This window comes from Delphinus delphis, chromosome 9 (genome assembly GCF_949987515.2).
Source record: "Delphinus delphis chromosome 9, mDelDel1.2, whole genome shotgun sequence".
Classification (NCBI taxonomy): domain Eukaryota; kingdom Metazoa; phylum Chordata; class Mammalia; order Artiodactyla; family Delphinidae; genus Delphinus; species Delphinus delphis.
In genome coordinates this window covers 75,155,502-75,172,817 of record NC_082691.1, presented here as the reverse complement: position 1 = coordinate 75,172,817, position 17,316 = coordinate 75,155,502, and the positions used below count along the sequence as shown (strand labels likewise).

Here is a 17,316-nt window from a genome sequence, read left to right as displayed (position 1 = left end):
CTCCATGTGTAAGTGGGTCTGCACAGTTCAAACTGTGTTGTTCAGGGGTCAATTGTATAAATATTGGCAAATATTTTCCTTCTTAGGAAAAATGAGCTTCATTTTACTATCACCATTTTCTCTGTTTACTTAAATCTTCACTCAGGAAACCTTTCTTATTCCTTTGTATAACATAGGTCTAGTGGGTAAATTTGCAAATATAGGCATACCTCAGAGATATTGGGGTTCAGTTCCAGACCACCACAATAAAGCAAATATCACAATAAAGTGAGTTACGCAAATTTAAAAGTTATGTTTACACCATACTGTAGTCTATTAAGTGTGCGATAGCATTCTGTCTACAAAAACAATGTACATATATTAATTAAAAAATACTTTATTGCTAAAAAATGGTAACCATCATCTGAGCCTTCAGCAAGTTATAATAGCAACATCAAGAATCACCATAACAAATATAATAATGAAAAAGTTTGAAATATTTCAAGAATTACCGAAGTGTGACACAGATACACAAAGTGAGCAGATACCGTTGGAGAAATGACACCAGTAGACTTAGTTGACATAGGGTTGTCACAAACCTTCAATTTGTAAAAAACAATGTCTGCAGATAAAGCAATAAAGCAAAGCACAGTAAAACGACATATGCCTGTATATTCGACATAGACTCATGCTTACTCATTCTTATTCTCATTCTCTCTCTGCATCATAAATATATATTTATTATTTGTGCACTGATAGTCTGTTCTGAAATTGACATTGCTATAAATATGTATAGTTCATATACAGCATTTGGAGATCTGGAAATATTTTTACATGGTCTTGGACTTGAACATATGACAGATTTACTGAAGGTAAGATTTTGTTTAAGCTATGGTGAGTTATGTATGCATGTTTATTTGTTGGTTAACATAACATTAAATATTAATTCATAAGCATGCTTATGAAGGGCTGACAGATGTACTTTTCTCCATAACTTGTACTGTTGATACATCCCATTTTAAAATTACAAGCATTGTGAAAATTTATTATTATAGAAATTTACATAAATTAGAATCTGGCTTTTACCCACTGCCCAAAGCATCACAGAACTCCTTGTACATCTAAGCCCTTAGTCTGTTTTTGCAGTTGCTGATCTTTGTGTATAGAATATTAGAAGCATGATTTTAAACCAAACAAACCAGGTATCAGATTCTTGCTCTAATGATTATTAACTGAAACATGTTACTTAAATCTCCTTTTTTTTCATAAGGATGGTAATACCTAGTGTAGGATTGTCATAAATATTAAATTAGATCATATGTGAAGCACTGTTGTAGGTATTTTAGGCATGCATTATGGGATTTGAGCAGATGACAGTTATCAGCCATTTAGCTGATACTGCAGCAGTAAAGCACTATTTAAGACAGGGTCTCCTTAAGAATATGCACATTCATTTAGGCAGTTTAGAATTGGGTTTCATTATACAATCGTGAAACTTCCTAATTGAGAAATATTCAGTAAAACCAAATTTTATTAATATTATACAATTATAAATTTTAAAAATTCATAAAACAATTTGTCAAATTTTATAGAGCTGTTTTCTTTTTATGTAAGCAAATATAAGTTGTAATACTTTTTTCTGAATCTGGGAAACTAGTTATGTTTATATTTTTTTTAGTAATTATACATATTATTATACTCATTACTATCTACCCAGTAGTTGAAAGTTTTTAGGCGGGTAGCATATAACTGACTAACTTATATGTACAGTTGCCTACTTCCCCTTCTACTTTTTCATTTATATAGAAAGGTGGCGTTTTTTTCTTTTCTACAGGAAAGGGATATAACTTTAAGACATCTTTTGACCATGACGAAAGATGAGTTTACAAAGGTTAGTATCAATTTCAAAAACTCCAGACATTATCTTTCATATTTTTAATAGTTTGAATCCTTTTATTTTCTATTTAAAAAATCCTACAGCTATAGACTGTGAGTGATCTTTTGCTAGGTTCCTCATTAGATATGATTATGGATAACCATATCTAAAATCTTCCATTCCAATATTAAGTTGCCTTAGGAATATTTAAAGACTTACTTAAAAGCTTTTGCACAGCAAAGGAAACCGTAAACAAGATGAAAAGACAACCCTCAGAATGGGAGAAAATATTTGCAAATGAAGCAGCTGACCAAGGATTAATCTCCAAAATTTACAAGCAGCTCATGCAGCTCAATATGAAAAAAACAAACAAACCAATCCAAAAATGGGCAGAAGACCTAAATAGACATTTCTCCAAAGAAGATATACAGAGTGGCAACAAACACATGAAAGAATGCTCAGCATCACTAATCATTAGAGAAATGCAAATCAAAACTACAATGACATATCAGCTCACACCAGTCAGAGTGGCCATCATCAAAAAATCTATAAACAATAAATGCTGGAGAGGGTGTGGAGAAAAGGGAACCCTCTTGCACTGTTGGTGGGAATGTAAATTGATACAGCCACTATGGAGAACAGTATGGAGGTTCCTTAAAAAACTACAAATAGAACTACCATACGACCCAACAATCCCACTACTGGGCATATACCCTGAGAAAACCATAATTCAAAAAGAGTCATGTACCACAATGTTCATTGCAGCTCTATCTACAATAGCCAGGAGATGGAAGCAACCTAAGTGTCCATCAACAGATGAATGGATAAAGAAGATGTGGCACATATATACAATGGAATATTACTCAGCCATAAAAAGAAATGAAATTGAGTTATTTGTGGTGAGGTGGATGGACCTAGAGTCTGTCATACAGAGTGAAGTAAGTCAGAAAGAGAAAAACAAATACCATATGCTAACACATATATATGGAATCTAAAAAGAAAAAAGGTCATGAAGAACCTAGGGGCAGGATGGGAATAAAGACACAGACCTACTAGAGAATGGACTTGAGGACATGGGGAGGGGGAAGGGTAAGCTGGGACAAAGTGAGAGAGTGGCATGGACATACATACACTACCAGATGTAAAATAGATAGCTAGTGGGAAGCAGCCACATAGCACAAGGAGATCAGCTCAGTGCTTTGTGACCACCTAGAGGGTTGGGATAGGGAGGGTGGGAGGGAGGGAGACCCAAGAGGGAAGAGATATGGGGACATATGTATATGTACAACTGATTCACTTTGTTATAAAGCAGAAACTAACACACCATTGTAAAGCAATTATACTCCAATAAAGATGTTAAAAAAAAGAATAAAGACTTAGAGTTGTTTTTTTTCATTCAGATTAGTTATGACATCTCAACTAAAACTGGTGGTTTATTTCTAAACATGAAATAGATCTGTAAAACAGTATAAAACAGGTTACTTAGAAATAAGATGTGGTTTTTTGTACATGTGGGTATAAACGTGTTCTTCAAATACTGCCTTTTGCTAGTTTCTCAAAATGACCAAGACTTATTATTTTGCTAATGAGTAGTATTAAGTAACAATTTGAAAATAGCTGTGGGAAATATCAGAGATACTTTAATAGGTAGGATACATAAAAAGGAATGATCTTCCTGAATGAGCACATTGGAAACTTGAAATCTTTACCATCACTGAAAATCAAACCATACTACTACTTAGCTAAATCCAGGATAGAAAATTTAGTTAATTCTAAAGGTAGAACATAGACAAAAAGAAGACTTAATTCTCAGTTAATCAGTGATAACATTTTAAATAATATTTTGAAGGAAAAATTGTTTTACTCTGGTTTTCTGGAAACATTATATATTAAAATCTAGTAATTTGTTTTTAGAATCCATCACAATTGTTATATAATGCAAAAAATTGACTATAGTCACTATATATCTAAATATTTTAGTGATGTAACCTAGTCAGTCCAGTTACAAGCAAACTTGTATATTTTTCAGTATGGTTTTATTCCAATATGTATCTATTTTTTTCAAGATGTTAATTAATCAAGTAGAAAACTTCTTCAGTAATTTTGTATATTGTTCAAGTATGACTACCTTATTGTACTTTAAAATCATTTCTACTTAGAATGGAATTACCAGTAGAGATCAGCAGAAAATTATGGCTGCTCTTAAAGAACTAGAGGTAGAAGAGATAAAATTTGGAGAATTACCTGAAGTGGCAAAGTTGGAAATCAGGTAAAATTAACCTACTGGTTTACATTAATACTGTTTAGAACCAACTTTCTTTTTTAATTGAATTTTGATAATGTCCAAGTTATTTTACTTAATACCATCATTTTGGCAGGGATATGGATAGTTCATTTTGCGATATATTGTGTTCTGAAGTAGAAATTACTTTATAAAGTCAGTTTTTACCAAGAAGCAAAACTAATGCATCTTCTTAAATTACATAGAAATATTTTTGTTGTATTTTTCCATTGCATTTTGTTAAATGAGTTAATTAAAAGATCCCATGCTTTTCATAGTGTAGCTCTTACTCCCTTTAAATCATATAAATGTCAGATTGAAGATTCAGAGGGTAATATTTTTGCTTAGGACAATAAGAAAGCATTTCTCATGTACTCAGCTCTATTTTCAGCCTTATTCTTTATGAAATTATGTTATCAATATATAAAGTTCATTTCAATATTATAAACTTGTCAAACACTGATTAGTAGCAATATTAGTAATCTAAAATTTATTTTGAAAATAATGGTATTTGATTTTTTAAACATATTGTGGAACAGTAAATGATTTTTTTAACTTTTTATTTGAAATAATTTTAGATTCACAAGAAATTGCAGAGACGTACAGAAAGGTTCTATGTACCCTTCACCCAGTGTCACCCAGTATACCCAGTTATCTTGCATAACTATAGTACAATATCAAAACCAGAAACTGACATTTTTCTGGTTTGTATTTGTATTTCATTAGTTATACACGTGCTCATTTGTGTGTGTGTGTGTGCGTGTGTGTATAGCTCTATGCAATTTTGTCATGTGTGTAGCTTCTCATAACCACTGCCACAAGCAATATACTTAACATACCATCACCACAATGCTACCACATACTACCCCTTCATAGCTCCCACCACCCCTCCCCCATCCCTAAAACTAGCAATCGATAATTTGTTATCCATCTTTAAAATGATGTTATTTCATGAATGTTACATAAATGCAATCATACAGTATGTATCCATTTTTGATTGGCTTTATTCAGTCAGCCCAATTTCCTTGAAGTTCATCCAAGTCTATAAAATATAATACTTACAAGTGCAGTAGTATAGTGTAGCCTGCCTAACACTAACATTGCAACTATGAGAAACATTAGTTAAACATAGGAATAATAAGTTTCCACACCATTTTAAAATTTAGATAAGTCTTCTAGGGGATAATTTAGATGATCCAGATTTCTTTAAAAATGTTATTGCAAAATTATTTCCCTTTCTCTAACTGTATCTCCTTTTAACAAGATGATCTATATTCAAAATAATGCCTCATCATTGTTTCAAAATAACATTGCATCTCTTAAATATCTAAGTACATTGTAAAGGATTTCAGTTGTGAGGACTTAAATCAGCAAACTTTGAATCTCTTTGTTCATTTTCTTTACTTTTCTAATTTATTGCTTCTATGAAGGAATATTCTGAGTTCTACATGACTGAATTGCAAATTAAATTTTTTAATATAACTTATTTGTATGATGTCAGAGTTACCTCTATGAATTTTCATTGTTGAGATTTAATATACTTAAAGAAAGTACAGAATCCTGACTGGTTCACTTATTAAAACTGCTGAATTTTTTAAAAAATAAAACTGGCGGACATATATTTCAGGAATTTGACCTTGTTATTAAATCACAGACTTTGTTTACATGCTGTTATGGAAAAGGTTTTACTTCCCATTTGTTCAAAGTCATTCTTTAAGGAAGAAATTAGTCATTAAGTCATAAGAAAACTAACAGCAGGAAAAGTTGAACTGATTGATTATAATCTTCTGGTAATGTGACTTCAACAATTTAGCTACTGATTTATTTTAAGATACTTTTCTTCTATGTGTTCAGTTTTATAAAATAGTCTGTTACAGGAACACACATGCACAGTACATTTACTTTTTTCTACAGTTGGCCTTAGTATGTTTTCAGAATTAGAGAATGCAATCTAAAAATACTAATAACCATTTCATTACTACTTTGAGATATTTTGAACACAAATATTTTCACCCATGTCTTGACATTTTCAGCAGTTTCTGCCCAGACCTTTTTTCTGAGGCTTTTTGATACTTACTTAAATGTATCAAAAGCATCTCAAAATTATGTCTACTTAGGAAATGATTTCTCCTCCAAAAAAAATTTGTATAGATGCAAATTTTCACACAAAAAATACATTGTTCACATCTATTATAAATATTCATCCAATATAAACTTGGAAACTCTAAATATTTAAGGTGAATGGTTGGATTATATTACATCAGTATAATTATTTTATTCTGTTGTTTAAATTATTTTGAGATTTAATGTCATGGAAAAATACTCATAATAACATAAAAGGCAATATAAAACAGAGTGTGAGGTATAATGCCAGTTGTATATATTCATATGAAAAATACTAGAAGAAAATGTGTACTATAAGAAAATATTCTGTAAGAAAATATTACCAGTCATTATCTTTGGGTGATAAAAGTATTGGTAATTTTAGATTTTTCCAGATAGTCTACAGTGAGCACATAGTACTTCTGTTTGGAGTACCTTTATTTAAAGTATAAATTTTATCCTAATACTTAACTTCACATTTTTAAAATATGGCCTGTTGTTTCAGTCAACTTACACTTTGTTGTGCTGCAGTAACAAATAACTTCTGAATCTAAATAACTTACAGAAACAAAGTTTATTTCTTGATCGCCTATATCATGGATCAGCTGCAGTGAATCTCCTCCTTATTATTCTGAAAACAGGCTGGAGAAATAGCCCCACCTCGAACTGTTCAAAAGTTACATAGTCACTTTCAGTCATATTTTATTTGCCAAAGCAAGTCATATGGCCAAGCCTCTTGTAATCCTCTGGCAGAGAGAGGCCTGGTAGTATTTGGCTCAGTAGAAGACATGACAATTTGATCAAATAATATAGTCTACCATACGTATGCCATATCTGCTTATTTTGAAATCCTTAAATAAGTACAAAATTATCAGGGCTGCCATGTAAAGGTATGTAGGTTGTACAGCTGTGGGGTGGGGGCTGGGCAGCCAGTCACACAGTGTATGATGAAAGGCACATTTTTGAGTTGTGTTTTTTATAATTTGCCTATCCATATTCAGTGGCCCTGAAAATTATACATCACAAGAAAGGTATATATTTTGCTTTCATCCATTAAGATTATGTAATTTTGTTAATAATAGTATTTGCTTATTTGAACTGAGTTGTTAACTTAGTCTTCCTTGAGAATAAGAGCTTATAAGTTTATATTCCACATATATATGTGTGCTTTGACTATCTAGAATAATATACCTGCTATCATTTTGAATGACAGTTCTCAATGGATCTTAATTTCCTTAAGAATCATTACATAAAAAATATATAGGGCATTAATGAATTACTTATTCAAGTACTTATTTTTTCATTGATAATAAATAAAATTTGAGTAAAGAGCACTAAAATATAAGTTTTAAGTATACCTTATATAAACACTACATGGAAACAGAAAAATTAATACAAGTAATGACTGCTGTTGTTTCGACAGAAAAATATGTTCAAGTTCTGTTCTTTCTTGAGCAAAAAGCAGAAAGAAAATTAATAAAGAAGAATTATATTTATTTGGAAATGTTTTTATAAATACCACTTTTGCTAGATAGAACAAGAGCTTATCTAAATTTTTTTATTTCAATTTGCTTTTATAAAGCAGTCATCAGATACTTTTCATAGTTGGTGACTTGATTATATATATATTATATTTGTAAAGTTTAAAGTCTTTATTTTGTATAAACTGTTTATTTTTCAATCTAATAGCTAAGAGAAAAGATTTCTTTTAAATTAAAATACTATATAAAAGTCGTGTCTTAGAGAAAAGTTTGCTATTAAGTTTCATTAGAGGTTGTCCTTGCTTGCTTTTTATAACCTTTCCTCCTAGAAACAGCATGAAAGAAACTTTGTACAGTGTACAGTCAAAACTTCTACCTATAAGAATTTCATTTTGACTCAGAAGTAGCTTTTAGTCCCATTGTATTAGTTTTTGTGTGAATTTTTATTATAATAGATACTGCTAAATAACTCTCCAGAAAGGTCATCTCACAGATTTGTCAACTCTTGATACTAATGATCTACCTAATTTTTGTCATTCTACTAGAATATAACATCTTATTTTAATCCCATGTTTATTATCCATTTAAAATTTTCTTTTTTCTTTTCCTCTGAGTTACCTATTCTTATCCTTGGTCCCCTTTTCTATTTGGCTGTGTTAGTTTCTTTGTAGCCTTCACAATAAATTGGCTTCTGTCTTTGAAACTAATCTAGTCATCAGTATCTCTTCATTGTCTGAATCATTGGACTAATCCTAATTATTTAACATGCTTGACTTTTTTCCTCCATCTTGAATCTATTCCCTTCAATACCTTTCATAACAGACCTTAACTCCTGATTTTCTTTTTCTCAGGCTACTTTTCCTTTGATAGCTTTTTTCTTCTACCCCTGTCAACTCTCCCCTCTTCACAATATGTATCTTTTTTCTTTGTGGTCCCTCCATGACCATTGTTTTGATTTCTACTGGTGACCAAAATTATAGACATTTCTGATACTTCTGTGGTTTGTGCCTATATTCATAATTGCAGGAAAGACTGAAATTCTGTTAGAGGTTAGTGAAAATAAACATGTAGTTTTTCCCCATGTAAGTTCATCAACTCCCCGAATTCTGTGTAGCCTCATGAGGCTGTGGACCCCAGGATAAGTACCTACAAGACTGACATTTCTACTTGCCACCTACATGTCTCATATCATTGCCATCATCATCATTATTAAGTTTGTTTAAATGCTATATATATACTAGACAGAATGCTAGGTGCTTTTCACATGTTACCTCCTTCAGTCCTCCTGACACTCCTTTTACCTCAGTTCTACAGATACGGAAATATTTGGCTGAAGATTAGGTTTGCCCAAGATCATAAAGCTGTGGAAGCTGAATTCAAACTCAGGTCTTCCTGACACTAGAGACTGTGTTCTTAATTATTATGCTATATTGCTTTCTCTTCACCCCACTTCTTTCTCCACCACCTGCCCCCAAATTCACTTCCCTGCTTGGTAGTGCCATCTTCCACTGCAACCAAAGAACTTAGAATAAGCCTAGACCTTTCCTTTTCTTTTACGTGCAATCCATCACCAACTTCTTCAGTTTATTCTCCTAAACATTTCTTAAACTAGTCTCCTAATTATTCTATTTCCACTTTTTGTTTTCCTTTAATCCACACCACTCCCCAAATAAACTTTCTCGTACGAAAATCTGATTTTCTACTTTCCTGTTTAAAATTCTTTAGTAACTGTACATTATCCAAAAGATAATATTCCATTCCTTAGCATGTCACGAAAGTTCCTTAAACAAGTGATCCTGTACAGCCTCCTTTCTTACGACTTTCCCATAATTGTGCTTTTTAGTTATACCTTGGAGACCTACTACCCCTGTTCTTTCGCACCTGCTATTCTCTCCGTCCAGAATCTCTTTTCTTCCTTACCTACCTGACAAACTTATTTTTAAGCTCCAGACTCAGTTCAAGTATGAACTCTATGAAGCATAACTAAATCCCTATTCCCATTATACTAGATTCATTATGTCTGAGTTTTAGATGTCTCAACTATAAACTACTGTTAATAACATCTACCTTACAGGAGATGTTGGGAAGAATTTAAAAAATAATAAATGTAAAATAACTAGTGCAGTGCCTTCACATAATAGACATTCAAATATTGGCACTTTTATGTTCCTTCTTCATATGTCCCTGTGAATAACAATGTTATAATTCTATGTCTGCTTCTCATCCTGAACTTGGAGATCCTCAAGATTGGATGCTTGGTTTTCTTTGTATGCTCAAAGTCTGTTTCAGTTGCTAATACAAAGTAACTATTCTACAAATATTTTTTTAAAGAATCTAATAAATGTTATGACTAGACATTGAATAACTAGCCAAGTAAAATGGAGTAAATTGTTCATATTAGTGATTCCTTTTTATTTCCTCTCTTTAGTGGTGATGAGTTCCTCAACTTTCTTCTGAAATTAAACAAACAGTGTGGCCATTTAATAACAGCTGTACAGAACATTATTACTGAGTTGCCTGTAAATTCTCAGAAGGTATTCTACAAGTTATTAAATGAAGAAAAGTATGAATGCTGGAGAACATTCCAGATAAGTTAATGATAACTCAATAAACTGTAATGATCTGGTAAAACTGTGTCCTCTGTAAAATCACCTAAGATCTAAATAAGTCAATTTATTTAATATTACTTTTTTATACTAATTAATTGAAAAACTTTGTGTTCTAGCCCCCAAGAAAAGGAAAATGAGTCAGACCAAAAGTTAATCTGATCTGTGTATTGAACTTACCATTTGTTCTTAAAGGGAATTTAATTGTTTAAAATATAAAGTGACAGGAGACCCAAGTGAAAGTTGAAACAAAACAGTGTGTTGAGTGTTATTAAAAACCATTTCAATATAAGGATTTTTTAATGAAGGAAATTTTAAATAGAGAAAGTGTAAGTGACCTGTAAAAGCAAACTTGTAAAGTTTTTCATGTGATTTGGCTTTAGCTATTTGCATATAGTGAAAAATATTTAATGCACTTGTTTTCCTATGATTTTTATATAACACTAATATGGGAATCATGTCATTCTTCAAACCTTCATGACTTTATTCACCATAAGTATTTTTATTACTAATATTAGTCTCCATGGTGATATATATATTTAATAAATGCATTCAGGAAACTGATTTGACTATTTATATAAAAATACTGAGTTCTTTTGGTGTCAGGATTTATCCTGAATAAAAAAATGCTTTTCAGTTATGTAATTTAATTTAATATTTGATAATGTTGTATACTTTTTGTGGATATAAAGTTGTGAAAAGTTGCTTTCCATTCTTTAAAATGTAACTTTTGAAAATATTAACAGATAGTACTAGAATGGGCTTCTCCCCGGAATTTTACTTCAGTTTGTGAAGAACTGGTTAGTAATGTTGAAGACTTGAGTGAAGAGGTCTGCAAACTAAAAGACTTAATTCAGAAGGTATTTAAATATTTAAAATTAAAAAGGGGGAAGATTATTTACAGCATAATATGTTAGACAATGAAGCAGTTCTGACGAGCAACTTAAGCTCCCACTAGACAGTTGGAGAAAGGACAGTTTTCAAAGGAAGAAATATACATAGGAAACAAACTTTGTTGGTCATTAATGAAATGCATACTGAAAGAACAGTGATATATCATTTTCATCCTATAAATTAGCAGGGAATGTATTACCCTACCCATTACTGGTTATAGTTCATCAAACATAGTATTTTCATGTGAGACTGATGTCTAAACCACTTTCAAAAACAGTTTGGCAAGATGTGGCAAGGACCATAAAAATATTTGTATCTTTAATAGTACTAGTTTAATGATTCCAAAATTATATGTACGTAAATGTCCTATACGAGAATGATTTAATAAATTATGGTATAACCGTTTCTTATAATGATATGCAGCCAGTTGAAAATATAATGAAAAGAATATATCAACTTGTTAAAGAAGTTCTATTTCTAATTTTTATTTACATATATAAATGTGAATATAAAAAAACTACCAAAGATGAAATGTTATTAGCTCTGTCAATGAGGTGGGGTTGTGGATAAAATATTCCTTCTATTTTCTAGACTTTTTTTTTGGCTGCATTGGGTCTTCGTTGGGGCACACGGGCTTTCTTTAGTTGCGACAAGCGGGGGTCCTCTTCATTCTGGTGCACGGGCGTCTCATTGTGGTGGCTTCTCTTGTTGCGGAGCCCGGGCTCTAGGTGCGCGGGCTTCAATAGTTGTGGCACATGGATTTAGTTGCTCTGCGTCATGTGGGATCTTCCCCAGACCAGGGCTCGAACCTGTGTCCCCTGCATTGGCAGGTGGATTCTTAACCACTGCGCCACCAGGGAAGCCCCTTCTAGACTTTCTATGGTATCTTTTATAATTTAACTTTTTAAAAGAGTATGGGTTTTTGGTTCTTGTTCCTATACTCATATAGAAGTATGTATTTTGGTTTAAGGACAGGTGATTTTTTTCCCCCTTTAAGAAAACTGGCTATAACAAAACCTAAGCTGCTAAAATAGAGAACTCTGTTGAAGGTAGATAATAAAGGGCAACACTTTCACTTGACTAAAGAACTCATTTCTGAGTCTCCACATCTAATAAATATATTTGATATCGATAAAGTTTTTGTGAAATATCTGATGTGAACATTAGATTATGCATTAAATTTTTATAGCATCAACCCATGTCATTTAATATTTTCATTAGTATTTTATCAAAAAAGTTATTTTCCTCAAAATAAACTTTATACATGTTCCAGGCAATTTGTCATTCTAGCTATTAACATGTTCAGTCAAAAGGAGTCTTTTTTAAAAATGAGCAGAAAATTGTGAAGCAAATTCTACAAAATTATAGGGGGATAAAGACATTTAAAATAGGACAAATGAGCAATATATTTCACATTTTTTGTAGATGATAACTCCTTTCCAGAGAAAGGCATCTTAGAAGTTGTATTATCTCTGACATTTATTCATTCAACAAACCTAAGGGTGCCTCCTGTATGTCAGGCAACTGTGCTACACATTAGTTTCCTAATTATTCTCTCTACTTCCACTTTGTGTTCCTTTAATACACAGCACTCCCCAAATGAACTTTCTCATGCAAAACTATGATTTTATACTTTCTGAACTTGCTGACAACACGAAAATTATAGCACCATTCATCTTCACTATATCTATCACCTAGAAGAATTGAAGGGAAATGGTATTGATTTTACTTATTAGCATGGTGTTTTTCATGGGGATGCAAGAGAAATTTGTAAGGATTTGTGTAAAGATACTTCCTGCAAAGCATCAACCTTTAATGTTTAGTGTAAGAAATTCCCTAAGACATCTTTGTCTCAGGATTGGTAATTATTTGTTTTCTCCAAGATGAACTAAAAACATCTGGGGAGGTGGGGTGGAGGATTAAGATGAAATTAGAGAGAGCACCCAGATTTTTCTTAAAGGGATGAAATTAAGAAACACTGCTTTCGGAGTGTAACTTTGACTTGAAAACATGAACAATTCAATCAGGTACCATAATATTTATTTTAATAAAGAGTACCTATAGAGAAAATTTTCAGCTTTCTTTAGCTAAATGGAAGGTTGTTTTTCTTTGGTCTTTTCTACCTTGAATCTATACATTTCTGTGTAAGGACTGGCCTTGAAAACATATTCATTGGTTCATAATAACAGCAGATATAGTTCTTTGGGCAGGAACGTCTTAATTTTGCAGCAAGCCTGTGCATTGGGTTTTCTTTGGATTAGGCTTAAACAAGTAATAATCACCAAGTAAGATTTTATTTAGAGAACTATGAGGCTTCCAGATTTGGGAGTATGCTATCATGCCTGTTAAGCTTATGATATTTTAGAGTTTACCAATAATAACAGAAGGGATTTTTTAAAAGAAACATATGAGCTATCATAGATAAGTATATGGAGGTAACAAAGAGAGAGGGTGGGAGAGGTCAAGGCCAGACTCTAACACCACATCATTCTCTTTCAAACCAACACACTGACAGGCTCCTGTCAGAAAGGGTCATTCTAAGTAATTGGTTAATAAAAGGAATGACTGTCTCAGGATCCAGTAAATGGAGCATCAGTGTCAAAAAGGAATCTGTTGCTGAATGAAGCCATTTGGAAGTTAGACCAAGAATACAGTATTAATGAGATTGGCATTGAAGTCCATCTTCTACTATAAATTTGAAATTAATGTTGCAGGGTTTTTTAATTAAATATTTACACTGTAGATTTGAGAAGTAGTTATTTTTGCTAATGTTGAACGTATGTCACCACTCCAGCACAGGATGTTTCTAGTAAATATCACTCTGTAAATGTGCCTGATTCTTTTTATCTTTCAAGGATCTTTTGGTTTCTGCTCATTCTCCCTCTTCTGCCTCTCCCCAGCAACTATCTCCTCCCTCTCCCTCCCCCCCCCTCTCTCTCACTCTCACACACACTCACACACACACTCACACACACACACACACACACACACACACACACGAGTTGAGAGGCCTTCTTTAGCAAGAAAGTTCTATGTATAGGAATTTAGAAACTGACTGGGTCATGTACTTTCATTGTTGAGACGTGCAAAAAGAACCACTGAAATTTTTGTTAACATTTGTTCCTGCGAATATATTTAAATAAAGGATTATACTTCTAGTGTTAGCATCGAATCTTCTAGTTTCTGTTGAATTTCATGTACTGTAGGTATGCCATAACAATACCTTTTTTAATAAGGTTCACTTTTTTTGTAAGAAATCAGTTGATATTTAATACAAAGAGAAAAACGACTGTCGTTCCTTATAGGTAGAAATAGAAACTTTAACATTAAAGGAACTTTATCTCCTGACATAAAAACATGTTTTTAAAATGTAATAATCTATAGAAGCATTTATTTTTAATGTAAAACTAATAGTCTACTACAGTGGGATCCTGGTTGAAAGAAAGACTGTCTTTTAAGATATTGAATCTTTACTTTAAATCTTCCACGGGAATCTTGCATTTAGGCTACATCTAAATCAAGTGATTAACATGGATATTTTGATATTTTTTAAAATCAAAGATATTTTTATTTTCACTGTACTGCACATTAACTTTTTCATTTTTCCCATACTAAACATTAGTTGCAAAATGAACGAGAAGATGATCCAACTCGTATACCGTTAACGGAAGAAGTATCTACATGGAATAGTAGACTTTTGAAGAGGACGGCTATCACCGTATGCGGATTTGGGTTTCTTCTTTTCATTTGCAAGCTAACTTTTCAGAGAAAATAACCCTAATATTTGTTTTGAGTAATTATGTATATCTTATTCACATTACCTAAAAATGTTGCTTTAACTGTTCGTGGCACAGTATAACTACATTCTTAGCCAACACTCCATAGGAAAAATTATGATAGCTTACTGCAGAATGTTTTTCTTTAGAAAGTGGTTTGTCAGTTTGAGTTGACAATATAATTTGTTATATTTTTATGTTAACTTTGATCAAGCAGTAAATTATAAGTGATTCTTAAGTTTGATCCTATCCTATGACTCTAATAAATAACATTTAAAATAAATAAAAGTTTTATCTAATATTCTTTGACATTTATAAAAGTGTGTTCATTTGTCACAGTGAATCTTACACTATTTGTAAAGTGTTCATAAATTAGGAGCTTTCTTTTAGTTCTTATTTTTCCCTTCCATTATTATGTAATAAGGAATTTCTTATTTAGTTTTTTTAGTTATATATCATTATAAGGAAATTATTAACTTGAGAGTAGTTTAGAGAATGCAAAGTATAAAGATAAAATGTAAAATTTTTGAATTATGGATTAAAACCTAGGGAAAATATTTTAAATGTAGATTTTAAAAAGCAGAAAATTCAGAGAGTAGTGTGGAAAGCCTAAAGCACATTACAATTTTTTATGTAATGTACTTTTGGGAACATATGACATGTACTATGTGTAACATTCTTGAGGATGGTATGAAAGTGAATGGCATTTGGCGTATAATTTCTCATACCAATCTAAATAAGTAATGCACGATTTCTTTGTGGGGCTTTTTTTTTCAAAATCAAAATAATAATATTCGGATTTTAAAAGTGAGGTTAATAAAAAGGCAGGCCTAATTTAGCAGGCAATATAGTAGTTAAATCTTGCTTGACTTAGTACCGTACTTAGAACAGATGCAGTTGATCTACAACTGGGATAACAGTGCTTTTAGCAGTGCTCTTTTTGACTGTCTCTTTTTAATCTCTGGGATAGGCTGTCTGCCTCATTTGGTATTATACCCAACCCTTAGGCTCCACTAATTACTGGTTGATTGCTCTACTGTTTTGACATGCCCTGGGGCATGAATTGCTCAGCAGTCTCATAGAATTAAATTTGGACAGGGGTAATTTTTGAGGCCAGCTTTTGAGGCTTATTCTGATCAGGGAAGGGTCCTGCTCAGCTGTCTCTTGCCCTGGTTCTCTCTGGTGAACTGGCTGGCCTAGTTCACCTTAGAGGAGCTGTTGTCTTCAGGAGTGCCCTTAGGTTTGATTTTCTCCACATTCTCTTTCAAATGAAGTCAGTTCCTTTGCGGAGAACTCTGAAACTCTCTTTCTTATGGACTGCTTCTCCCCCCTGGACAAAATCTCTGAGCCACTCCTCTGAGTGCTGGGTGGGGCAGTAGCCTTTGGTCTTCTGCGTTTGCTTCTTACAGTTCTGCCCTATAAGTGAGCTGGCGAAAGGAAGATCGCGACCTTAGTGTTCTGGCCTGCCATTCCTGGGGTAGAGTTCTCATCCTGTGAGGCTCAACGGAAGGAGAGAGCCCTCAACCTCTCAGCCACACTCATCAGAATTTAGCTGCTCAAGCTTGGAGTTGGAGAGCATTAGAAAAGCTGGAGGATTGCCTTTCAGATGAGATATGGTAACTCTTATTTGGGAGCTGAGGGGAGAGGGAGCCCCATCTTCTTGGCCACATCCACCCAGAGCTTTTGGAGCTTTTGCTAAACTGAGATGACTTGGGGTTGCCGGGAGGCAGGTGGTAAGGGAGAGATTGGATCAGTGGCTCAGTGTTCTGAGTTTTAGTAGGTTTTCTTGAATAAATGTTTTTTCATTTGTTCTGAGCCCTTAGGACTCTGCAAAGACTTTAAAGTGCCAATAAAAACGTTACACTGGACGTACGTGACACATTTGTTCGTTATTAGAGGAACTAATTCAAAACTATTTGAGCAACGTTCTGTTATATTCCTCTACCTGTAAATTCAGATTATCTTATCAATATTCTACACAAAATGAACAAATTTTTATATTGCATAACTTGGAGAGAGAGTAAATAAAATGACATTTTCAGAAGTGTCACCATCTCTGGACTTATCTCTGTAAGGCAGTATTATTCACGTTTCTCTTCCCAACTGATCTTTCATAATTGTTTCCATGAATTTTCTTCCTTCCTGGAATCGTTCTAACACTTTAATCTTCTGTATTTTCTTTCCTTTTGAAGGCCATGTCTGCTGTGACGTGCTCCCTCTTCCCTCTCAACCCCTAACCTTCACTTTTCTGTTGACAGATAAAGCAGAAGGTAGCCCAGGTTCCTAGCCCTGTCACATTATCTTGTACCTTGTCCGAGTC

At 32.9% G+C, this 17,316-nt stretch overlaps 1 protein-coding gene across 1 annotated transcript in view; it reads left to right on the top strand.

Annotated features, from left to right (window-relative positions):
• The window catches only part of ASZ1 (ankyrin repeat, SAM and basic leucine zipper domain containing 1), a 79,627-nt gene extending 64,632 nt beyond the window's left edge, over positions 1-14,995 (top strand). Inside the window, exons 8-13 of the mRNA XM_060020787.1 lie at positions 776-851; positions 1,814-1,870; positions 4,015-4,124; positions 10,149-10,254; positions 11,073-11,186; positions 14,843-14,995. Of these exons, the coding sequence (XP_059876770.1) occupies positions 776-851; positions 1,814-1,870; positions 4,015-4,124; positions 10,149-10,254; positions 11,073-11,186; positions 14,843-14,995 (616 nt within the window). The remainder of the gene's footprint in view (positions 1-775; positions 852-1,813; positions 1,871-4,014; positions 4,125-10,148; positions 10,255-11,072; positions 11,187-14,842) is intronic.
• The last annotated feature ends 2,321 nt before the right edge of the window (positions 14,996-17,316 follow it).